At 43.5% G+C, this 12019-nt stretch overlaps 1 protein-coding gene across 1 annotated transcript in view; it reads left to right on the forward strand.

Moving 5' to 3' along the window:
* The window catches only part of Cers3 (ceramide synthase 3), an 88896-nt gene that overhangs the window by 38573 nt on the left and 38304 nt on the right, over positions 1-12019 (forward strand). The window contains exons 5-9 of the mRNA XM_021633262.2: positions 818-875; positions 3039-3089; positions 4423-4515; positions 5656-5784; positions 9542-9648. Coding sequence (XP_021488937.1) covers positions 818-875; positions 3039-3089; positions 4423-4515; positions 5656-5784; positions 9542-9648 — 438 coding nt within the window. The remainder of the gene's footprint in view (positions 1-817; positions 876-3038; positions 3090-4422; positions 4516-5655; positions 5785-9541; positions 9649-12019) is intronic.

Here is a 12019-nt window from a genome sequence, read left to right on the forward strand (position 1 = left end):
GTCCCTTGATAGGGGAGGCCCTCCTCTCCTTCTAGCTGACCCTAGCTTATTGCTTTTTTTATTTTTATAGTTCTTTGTGTCTCTGGATAGTCGCCCTCTGTCTGGTGTGTACTTGGCTTGTCCTAAGCTGTCTCTCCCCTATGTTAATTGTGGTTTTGTTGTTGTTGTTGTATTGTTTTTTGGGTTTTGTTTTGTTTTTGCTGTGCAGAAACTCTTTAATTTCACATCATCCCATTTATTAATTCTCATTTTTATTAATGGCCTGAGCCACTAGGGTTCACACAAGAAAGCCCTTGCCTGTGTTTATATCTTGAAGTTATTTACATACATTTTCCTCTAAAACTCTCAAAGTTTTGGGTCTTAGATTATTATCCCTGATTATTTTGAGTTGATTTTTTTCTAAAGTGTAAGAAATATAAATCATTAAGCCTAAATATGGATATCCTGTTTCCCCAGTACTATTTATTATAGCTATATTTATTATAGCACATTTTTGACATCTTCACCAAAAAAGTAGTTGTTTATATATGTCATATTGTCATGTTTTACTGGTCTCTATGTCTTTGTGAGCAAGCATTATTGTGCTTTCGGTGCTGTGGAGTAGAATCAGAGATCAGGCCCTGTAAGGTGTCCAGCATTTTGCTCTTTCCTCTTCTGGGCTTTGTGCTTCCATAAGGGTTTCTGGACAAAATGACAGCTAGGATATGAGCTTGTACTTCTTTGATCCATGTTCTTCAAAGCCTGTTGTGCCAGATTCCCTTTCCCCTCACCACAGTTGCGGTTACAGAGAACTGAAGCTCTTTCTTTGTTTTGGCAGCTGGCGGTTTACATTTTACTTGTCGATAACTGTGGCTGGAGTCGTGTTTCTTTATGATGTAAGTTGTCACTTTCACATCATCGGAATTTATCTTTAATTTAAAATATTTTTGCCTATGATTTCTATCATTGCAAAGCTGTCACCTCAAAAGGATAAGACACAGTTTATTCTGGAGCCAAATAAAAGTGAGCATGACCCAGGAACACAGATCCAGGTTACCTCAAAATCCATGTTCCAGGGTGATGATGGTTTCCTGAAGTTTTATAGTAACAGAACAAAGCAAATCATAAATGGAGATAAGTTTCAAATACATTGGTGGAAACAAGCGGGTTATAGCAAGGCAGGAGATAATCAGCTACAAGCCTAGGTGCCGTAAGGCAACATTGTGAACCTTTGGTTGGTAGAATCTGGAGGTCTGTTTGTACATTCCAAAGGATTTACCTAGTAGTCATAAAGATGCTAGGTCACAAATAGAGGTGGACAATAAATGGCCACTAGGAGGGGCTCACTGTGCTCCAAGATAAATCAAAATTAGGCTCCGACCCACAACATGCTAACTCTCCCGCAATCTTTGAAGTTCTGGTAAGTTAAGCAGCCATACAGATCATTCAAAATAAGCTTCCTTTCCCCCTGGGAACTTCATCCATAGTTCTTTTAGGACACAATATTCTGTAAGTTATCCAGTTTAAGAATAGTCTCTCCAGAGCTGGGGTGTTTCTCAGGCTGTCTGGTCTAGCATGAGCAGGCCCCAAAATAAGCCTCCTAATGTCTTATTGCTGTTATTGTCTCAGGGTATTTTTGCCTTTTTACGGATGTATTTGTTTATGTGCTAATTTTTGTCTCTGCTTTGGAGACAGGTTGTCAGTCTGTATCTGAGGCTGGGCTGGGACTCACCATCTAGCCCATACCAGCCTCTACCCTGTAACCTTCCCACCTCAGCACGTAATACCTGGCTCACCTTGTTAGCACATTTGTTTGTTCCAAAGTTATGTCAACAGTCCTATTGCTGACCCAGGTTCACTATGAGAAGTGGACTTCACCGGGTTGTGCAGGAGTGCAAGTCAACACCCACAGAGAGAGGAGTGCATTCAACAGAGAAAGCAGAGTCGACACGAGAGAGTCAGTGCCCCGGTGAACACACGAGAGAGTCAGTGTGACAGTGAACACACAGCGGGTCAGTGCGACAGTGAACAGTGAACACACGAGAAAGTCAGTGCGACAGTGAACACACAAGAGTCAGTGCTACAGTGAACACACGAGTCAGTGTGACAGTGAACACACAAGAGTCAGTGTGACAGTGAACACACGAGAGAGTCAGTGGGACAGTGAACACACGAGAGAGTCAGTGGGACAGTGAACACACGAGAGAGTCAGTGGGACAGTGAACACACGAGAGAGTCAGTGAGACAGTGAACACACGAGAGAGTCAGTGCCCCGGTGGACACACGAGAGAGTCAGTGTGACAGTGTACACACAGCGGGTCAGTGTGACAGTGAACAGTGAACACACAGCGGGTCAGTGTGACAGTGAACACACGAGAGAGTCAGTGTGACAGTGAACAGTGAACACACAGCGGGTCAGTGTGACAGTGAACACACGAGAGAGTCAGTGTGACAGTGTACACACAGCGGGTCAGTGTGACAGTGAACAGTGAACACACAGCGGGTCAGTGTGACAGTGAACACACGAGAGAGTCAGTGTGACAGTGAACAGTGAACACACGAGAGAGTCAGTGTGACAGTGAACACACAGCGGGTCAGTGCCCCAGTGAACACACAGCGGGTCAGTGCGACAGTGAACACACAAGAGTCAGTGCCCCAGTGAACACACAGCGGGTCAGTGCGACAGTGAACACACAAGAGTCAGTGTGACAGTGAACATACACATGGGTCAGTGTGACAGTGAACACACGAGAGAGTCAGTGCTACAGTGAACACACAAGAGTCAGTGTGACAGTGAACACACAAGAGTCAGTGTGACAGTGAACACACAAGAGTCAGTGTGACAGTGAACACACAAGAGTCAGTGTGACAGTGAACACACAAGAGTCAGTGTGACAGTGAACACACAAGAGTCAGTGTGACAGTGAACACACGAGTCAGTGCGCCAGTGAACACGCACGTGGGTCAGTGCGCCAGTGAACACCAGCAGGAACAGCTGTGTGTCCCGTGCACGGGGCTTTTGACTGACAGGTGTCTTCTCTCGGCTGTCTGTCTTCCAGAAACCGTGGGCCTATGATATGTGGGAGGTGTGGCGTGACTACCCCACACAGGTGAGTCCCCTCGTGGAGCCTGCCTCACCGCAACACCGCGGTGAGAGGCCTCCCCAGATCTTGGTGGGTTGGCTATTTGTTTGTTTGTTTTGTTTGTTGGTTGGTTGGTTTGGTTTGTGACCCATTCTTATTAAGTAGCTCGGGTTGGCCCTAAACGCGATACTTGGCTAGGTTGCCCCTGAACTTGCAAACCTTCTGCCTCCATTTCCAAAGTAATGGGCTAAAATTAGCCTCTTAACTTGTTAGCCTCAGCATAAACTGAAAACAAAACAAAGTCAGAAAATGGGCTGGAATGAAGGCTCAGAGGTTCAGAGCACTGGCTGCTCTTTCAAGAGGACAAGGGTGTGATTCCCAGCACCTACATGATGGCTCACAATTACCCATGGCTCCAGTTCCAGGGATCCAGTGTCACCTTCTGGCCTCTGCAATAACCAGGCACACCTATGGTCCATGCATACATTCGGGCAAGATATCCATAAACATAAAATAAATAATAAAAAACAACAGGACAGAGGAACAAGAAAGCAGTAAGAATTTCACAGGTCATAACTGAGTCCTGTTCATGCTGCCCCACTCACTCTCCTCAAGAGCATCAGTATCTCTCGGAGCCTAACACAGCATCCTCAAGCCTGCTGCCTCACTGCCAGCCACCAGTCACTCCTGATTTGGGTTGTGTGGTGTCACACAACAGAGGTTATTCACATATTTCACGACAGTTGGTGGCCTTACTCCTGTTTTTATACTGACTAGTCTCCTTTTGTGGACTGTTTGCACAATGGCTTAGCTTTCTTAAACAGTGCTTGTGATGTCTGTGCTTGTATTGCATTGACTACTGTCCCCTTGGCCAAATACCAAGATTAAATCCATAGGCCACGGAGTAAGGCCACGGGTATTAAAAGGCTGCATTCAGTAGGCTCCTTAAGGTAACAGTCCTTCACACCTAACAACATGTCTCAATTTGCCTCAGTGTCTCAAGAAATTCCCTGCTATAACAGCACTAAGAGAAATTTTAGCAGGAGAAATTTAATTACTTCTATTCAGAAGACAGTTTTACAGTCAGTCCTTAAATAGTTGCATATCTACCATAACTCACATTAAGCTAAAATTAGGCTTTCATGCCTATAGCATTTTTAAACTTTTTAGTCAAAACATTTGGTTAAGAGTCTACCCTTTCAAAAATTAAACACCTTGACAGTTTATCTATGATTCCTTTGGGGGATTTAAGAATTTGCAATTTCCTACAATTTTGTGGCATATAAATGGGTTTCAGTGAGTTAAAATCTGTTGCCTGAGAGGTCTCATTTGGAAGAATGACTGTCTTCCTTTTTCTCAGCCTCTGCTGCCTTCCCAGTACTGGTACTACATTTTGGAAATGAGTTTTTATTGGTCACTGCTATTTAGCCTGGGCACTGATATCAAGAGGAAGGTAAGTGCTGTTTTACAGAGCTACTTTTATCCATTCAATTTGTTTTTATTCCTTTACTCCTAATTCTACCTGTAAATTGTAAATTTTGTGCATATTTAGCTCTAGCACATTGTCTATTTTTGCTTCTGATAGTGCATAGAGTAATTCAAATTGTGCTCAGGCTTTGATGACTTGCCTGTAGTGAAACATAGAAACTTTATGTTTGAAGCTGGATACCTGGTTACTCGTTCTGTTTCCTTTGGCTTTGAAGGGCAGTGTCCTCTAATGCACAGAAAAAAAAATAAAAAACTTGTTAGTGTAATGACTCTCTCTGTGCCACATCTTTTACTTGATGAAAAAATATACAGTCCTTTCTAATGTTTTCAAAGTCTTTGGAATGGCTACCCACCTTCCTCTGTAATTCTTTAGTTATCCCTAGGATAAATCTTGTTTAAAGCATAAATAGCTTTGCTTTGTTTACAGTGGAACTGAGTCACAGGCATTATTAATGTTCCCAGTGAGATCACAAAGTGAGACACTTCAGAGCTGTCTACTTTCCTGTGTCACTGGATCAGTGTTTGTGTTAGACCCTGAGTGCTGCCACAAGCTTTTTCTCACCAAATCAAACCAAGTGAGAAGCAGTGTTGGTGCCTTAGATCTTCATGCACTGACCCAGTACAGAATCCTAGCTCATAGCAACGTCTGTTTAATAAATAAGGCTAAAGTCAGCCAAATACTAGAGTAAGTGGAGCTGGCTTTATTGAATGCTCTTTGAGTTGGAGGCTGATATAGCTGTCACTAGTGGAAACACTGAAGTTCACAGATATCTTCAAAGAAAACTCACAGACCCTAAGAATATAGTGGATGGAGCCTATCAGAAAGACTATCAGAAATCCCAGTTAGGTGACAAGTGTTCAGTGCTGTCCCAAAGTTAAATTATTTCACCAGTAAGGGTAATACTTGCCCTGGCTCCCTCACAAGGACTGTGTTAAGAAAAAAACACATACATGTATATATATATATAATATTAAGTACATATTATAAAATATATACTAAATTCTATAGTCGAAACATGCAGATGTAAGTTCCTGGTTGTCTCTTCTGGTCACTGGGAAATAGCTGCTTTTGCTTAATGGCTCCCATTTTTCTCTCATTCTGTAGGATTTTCTTGCTAATGTCATCCACCACCTGGCTGCTATTAGCCTGATGAGCTTCTCCTGGTGTGCTAATTACGTCCGCAGTGGGACCCTCGTGATGCTGGTGCATGATGTGTCTGACATTTGGCTGGAGGTAAACGTTTGCGAAGTACAAATAATGACAGAGCCTTGTCCTGGTTTTCTCCAAGTGCTCACAGAAAGAGTTATCTGTGAGCGATTTGGCAGGGCCCTCTGTCCTGAAAACCTCTAAGGGGTACAGGCTCCCAGATCCGGCAAGATGAAGCTGCCTGGCATGTAGTTCCAGCCTCTGCAGTGTGTAAGCAAGACACTAGTATGTGGGACTGCTCGTGGGGCTGCACACTGATACCAGGATGAGAAACAAATTCAAGGTTTTTTAGAGGCAAGGCTTGGAACTGAATTCTCAAAGTCGGAAGCACGCTCTGCTACTTAAGCCATCCATCCACTGGCTGCCCATTGAATCTTTACCCTGCTCTTCCTCCAGCCCCATCTCTTGCTTTAGGGAATGCCAACTGGTGTTTGTAAACTAGCATTCATCTTCTAAGGGAGGAAGAGGGCCTAGGGTGTGTCCCAAAGCAGAGAACGCTAAGGCAAAAGTTTTCCTATTTCTATTCCGGGACTGTTCCTCAGTCTTTCTGTTAGCGTAAGTTTCTGTCGGCATGGGCTGTGACTGAACGGTCTTTTCTCTATCCAGTCTCCTGCTGCAGTTACACCAGCATTTCCCAGGATCAGTTGTTGACTCACTTCGGTGTACTCATTTATAACATACCCAGGCAAATCAATGCTAAACCACTAGCACTCTTGGGCTTGTTCCCTGGAGTGCTAATAATTGAGTATAGGTTGATATGGAAGAAATTAAATTTAATAGAATCTCATTCTTCCAGATTGGGGTTCAGCCAGCTTTTGATAAAGTGCCAGGGACTAAATCTAGTTTTGTGGGCTTCATGTGATTTCTGTCTTATGTTCTTATTTGTTTTGAACCCCTGTTTTTAATACCATTTTATAAGGATACTCCTTTTTAAACCATTCTTAAGGCCTGGCCAGCTTTAGCCCATGGACTGGAAAATAATTTGCCCAACCCTATTTAAGAAGTAACCAGAATTCATTTGAAGTCAGCAACTGACCTCTTAAATATCTGTAAAGCATAGAATGGTGTAAATTTAAATTTAAATTCTGTAAAGCCCAGAATGGTGGATAAGGTTATCACACGTATCTCAGGGCTAGCACACTCAGGACTGTGCCAGGGTTGTATCACGTTGCTTTTTGAACATAGCCACCTCTGCCACAAGCACTTTTTTCTCTGGTCACATCTCGGTGACCTCAGCTTAAAACGAAGGCTGCGGTAGTCTTGAGTGAAGAATTACACACTCATGTCTTGCTTCTGAGCACTTATTTGCTCGGCTTTGGTGTGTGTCCAGTATGAAAAGACTTCCATTGTATTTTTAAGGGAAAGGTAGCTGTTGAAGTTGGGTCTGGCTGCTTGGTTTTCTCAGCTTTCCTTCTACCTTGTCATAGACATAGCATAACTCCCTAAGAGACTTGGGCAAATTACTTATTATTTTGTTTTCGAGCTCCAGCTGTAACATGAGAAGTCATATCAATCCCTTACGGTATATTATAATGTTTAGCTCATTACTGTTTGAAAATTTTCCAAGTCCTTAGGTTCAAAAACAGGGGGCGGGAAACGGCAGGCCAGACTTCAAGGTCCCTTCATGGTTAAAGTGTAAGTGCAGCCTCATGTTGTTACTAATCATGAATCATTCTCGATACACAAGGCATGATCTAACTCAAGGCTCCTACATAAGGCTGGTGCCTTCCATCAACAGTGGGGGGTAGAGACAGCTCTGCCTGTGGCGGCAGCGGCCTTTTTTGGTGTTCTCCCAAGGACCCAGGACCCAGGGTTTCTTTGAATAGTTGTCAAGTGTTCGCTTTCTCAATCAAGGTCTAATTGAACCCAGACTTTGCACCACCTTTGCTGGTGTAGACTTTCCCAGAGTTGGAACCTGCTAATCGTTGCAAGCCTCGAGGCGGGAGGTGTGTCTCTTAGCTCTTTCTGTGCAACGACAAAGCCTCCTCCAACACCTGCCGTTCTGTCCTATACACACCCCATTTATTGCCTTTTCTTAGCATCTTTTTATTTTTCTTTTCTTAGCATCTTTCTGATACTCTCCATGTCCAAGTTTGGATCCAGGACCCAACACTTTTATGTCTCTTGACTGATATTTAGCATTTATGAAGGGTTACCATTTGGTATTTCATTATTACACACTCCAGAAGTGTTAATGGCATTTCTGCCCAACAGTGCCCTTTTGCCCTTGTGAATGGGCTCACAGAGATTCTGATACCCATGCACATATCCAGCTTCCCATCTTGGCATGGCTTCTGACCTTGAAGATTACTATGTACTCCGTTCTAATCATTTTAAGACTTTGGTCTCTATCTCTTATCTAGCCCTTATTCTCTGGGTGTACTGGCTTTCTATAGTAGCCGACAAAGCGAATACAGAAAGGTACCTTCTGCTACCCCCATAGGATATCATCATCCTTGGCAAGTTTTGGAAAGCAAAATAGGATGGTCATGTCATCATCCTTAGTAAATTCTGGAAAACATGGGAAAATGCAGTTAGAGGCTTCCTGGAGGGCATACATGTTGCTGTTCTGATTCTGGAAAGGCCTCGGGCCTCCAGAATGTAATTTCTGAACCTTTAAGTCTAAGACATGGTCCTTTGTATTAATGACTTCTATGTTCATATGACAAAGTACCATGGCGAAAAGCAATTTAAGAGTTTATTTTGGTGTAAGACTCTTCATCCACAATGGTAGATTAGACATGGCAGCAGAAGTAGGAAGCCGAAAGATAATATTTTTTTTTTCAATGCAGTTTATTCAGGAACATTGAACAATCCTCGGACCCTGGGGAAAGCCAGCCCACAGCTTAAATAGCCTCTGGGTAGCCAACCCAGGCGTGCCTCGTGGGCAATGCAGATAGGTCCACATACATGGAAGCAAGCCAGATCCTCGGCCTTAGCCAAATGTGGAGTTGTTCGTGACAGAGAGCACTCACCATCGGGAAGGTGGAAGGCGGAAACCAGCTCCATCTTTAAGGCATAGCATTCCGCAGCTCTCTACAGTTCCCCCTTTTTGTTTTAGACGCATCAGGCAAGAGTAGAGGTGAAAGATAATATTTGAAGTGTGAACAGGAAGCAGAGAGCATGAACAAGAAATGGGCAACGGCTATAAACCCGTAAAGCCTATACCCAATGTTGTATTTCCTCCAGCAAAGCTCAATCTCCTAAAAGCTCTAAAACGCCACCCATGGATAGCCAAGCATTCTAATACATGAGCCTATGGGGCTTCTCCCACTCGAACTTCCGCACCTCCTGGAGGAAAGGTCTCTACTTCAGGAACTCCTACTGTACCTCACCTTCCACTTCAGCCTTGGGCTTCATGGGAGAGTACAGTAGAGCATCTTTAATGCCATGTTGAGTGGAGCATTCCTGCCAAGCCCACACTTCACTCTTGTTCCAGGCTTTCTCCAGTCCAGCTCCCCATTCAAAGAAAAGGAGATATGAAATAGATGTTTATATAAAATACATGCTAGGATTCATCGTGCTGATTTCCGGGCTTTTAAAGAAACAGGAGCATTGTTATAGTTATTTAACATATCTTTTTAAGTCATTGTAAATGTAAAATTTCAAACATAGGCACAGAGCTTTCCTCTGCCTTTAAGGGCTATCATGGCTAATCTCATTTAATCTATGTTCCCATCCACAACCCATACCTTCCCCAAGCTGCTTTTAAGAAAGACTAATTGTTTTTAAATTTTATGTCGGGAGCATTTTAACTGAATGCAGTTTCTCTCTTTATTTTCAGTCTGCTAAGATGTTTTCATATGCTAGATGGAAGCAAACCTGTAACCTCCTGTTCCTCATCTTCTCTGTCGTATTCTTCATCAGCCGATTCATTATTTTTCCATTCTGGTGAGTAGAAAAGCTGCTATATCCTCCTTGTGAGAGTCACAACACCATCCCTTATTTCTTACATTCTTTCCAGTTATTTCTGCCAAATTCAGCTGGATAGAGAATGTGATGGACCCATTTTTATAGCATTATTAAAAACACAACATTGTAGCATATGTTTTTATAAATAACTAAACCAATTCTCTAACATGTGCAACCATGGCGGAGGGAGCTGTAGTGTGCAACCCTGTGGGTGGGCAGTAGCCAGCACTCTCCATCCTGCCTCCTGTGGGTCTTTCTTTGTGATCAGCAGCTTTTCTGGTCGCTCAGTGGAGAGCCAATGGCCAGACACTAGGCGTCTAGGAGGAAAGTGTGCTTGGTGTTGTAGTAATCACAGCTGCCTCCTGGGTGCCAGACACTGAACCAAGTCCCGTCCATGTCTACACTGAGACCTCACAGATGAGGAGCCTAGTGCTTATTTCAGCCTCCATGGCAAAGGAGCCCAGCATCTAGGGATCTTTTGGCATTGAGTGGCTCTTGGTCTGTCTCTTGATTTTATTTAGTCATAGGGTGACTGTGGGGGCGGTCACCAATATGATACCTCCCGTGACAGCCCACCACTAACAATCATAATTCCCTACATGTTGACTGACAGAAAACAGTGTAAGCATGGGGAAGCATCAGATGAGCTGGAAGGAAAAGCCTAGAAACAATTTCAGTGTGGGTTAGCCTGGGAGCTTCAGCTCCTCTCAACAGACAAATGCAGAAGTACAGAGACTTTAGTTCCACACCTCTCTCTTGGACAGATGGACAGCATCCCTGACTGGCATCCAGGGATGTCTGCCAGAGTGGTCAATGGGAGCTGTCTTTGCCAAGGAAGCCAGCCACATCCTGTAAACTAAGACTACACATCTTAAATTACTATATTCTGTAAAGGAGAGGTACAGGGCAGTGGCTAATGTCAAGGCTGGAAATCAGGCTAGAATCAAATCCTGTGCCACATTTTACTACCTGTGTGGGTTGGGGCAGGTTAGAGCATCTCTCTGTCCCTTCATTTTCTCATCTTGTAAGACAGAAGTAAGAACTAGTGTGTGGCCTATCTGAGATATGACACACAAAAGAGTTTGAGAAAAGTGTCTGCTACTTGGTAAGCAATGCCCATTTTATTAAAATTATTAATAAGAATTTTAAAAACGAGTTTAAGTTAGAATAAAATCCAAGATAAATGCCTCACACACTCTTTAGTAAAGTTTTGTTTTTATTGCTGGTAAATTTTTTTCTTTTACACGTTTATGCGCATAGACTGTGAGGTTTGGTATGCCTCCCACCTCTACTCACCCCTGTGCCTTCCTAGCAACCTCTTTTGCCTCTTTATTAGTTTTGGCTTTGTTTAGTGTCTGATGGAGTTTAGTCAGGGCTGTCTGTATGGAACTGAATTTAGAACAAGCTACCAGAAGTTGGTGGGATCGCCAGGTGGTACACAGTTGATACTGACCTCCCTTCACACAGAACGTGTCAATTGTCAACAATTCTGCAGTATGTGGTTGGGCCCCATGTGTCCTTCCCCCTCCATAGCTGACTATTAGGGGGACTTGATTTCCATAGACCCCGTGCCAATATGCACAGCCACTGTATAATGGTATTTTTGGCCCCTATTTCTGTCATCTAGCTCTTACATTCGTTCTACCTCCTCTTCTGCAATGTTCCCTGAGCCTTAATGGGGTAGTGTAAATGCCTTGTCTAGGGCTGAACCCTCAACTGTCCATTATTGTCTTGTACAGTTACAGGCTTTTGCCTTTTGTCTGTCTTTACTACGAGGGACAGAGTCTCTGCTTAAGGCTAAGAGTAGTCATTGTTTCTGAGTATAAACATATGTATATACTTAGGAGGTGGTTTGATGTCATGTCAGTTCAGCTAAGGAACCATGTTAAGTTCCTCATCCCCTACACAGAGTCTAAGACCTCTTCAGCACGGGATTTAGACAAAGTTAACATCATTAGGCATGAATTCCCTCTTGGAGAAGAAGGCCCAGATTGAATTAGAGAGTGGTTGGTTAAGCACATACTAGTCACACGGCCATTACACCACTGGGTACTCTTACCTAGAAGGTTGGTGTTACAGTTCAAAGAGTTCAGAGTTGGGCAAGGCAATCAAAGTCCTTATCCCCAAAGCAGCTCTCATGGTAACATCCATCCAGCAGGGAGGAATCTTCTAGCCCAGTTCCAGCTAGATCTCTCTACATCTTGCTCCTAAGAGTGTCCATAGAAGTAGGGTCTTATCAACTAGTTCTGATGAGTGACCGAGAGCAATGACCAGAACCTATAATGTTCTGGGGGCTCTGGAACCTCCCTGATCAGTGACTCCAGTACCTATACTCCATACTTGGAAATGG

This window comes from Meriones unguiculatus, chromosome 14, assembly GCF_030254825.1.
Source record: "Meriones unguiculatus strain TT.TT164.6M chromosome 14, Bangor_MerUng_6.1, whole genome shotgun sequence".
In the NCBI taxonomy this organism is placed as follows: Eukaryota; Metazoa; Chordata; class Mammalia; order Rodentia; family Muridae; genus Meriones; species Meriones unguiculatus.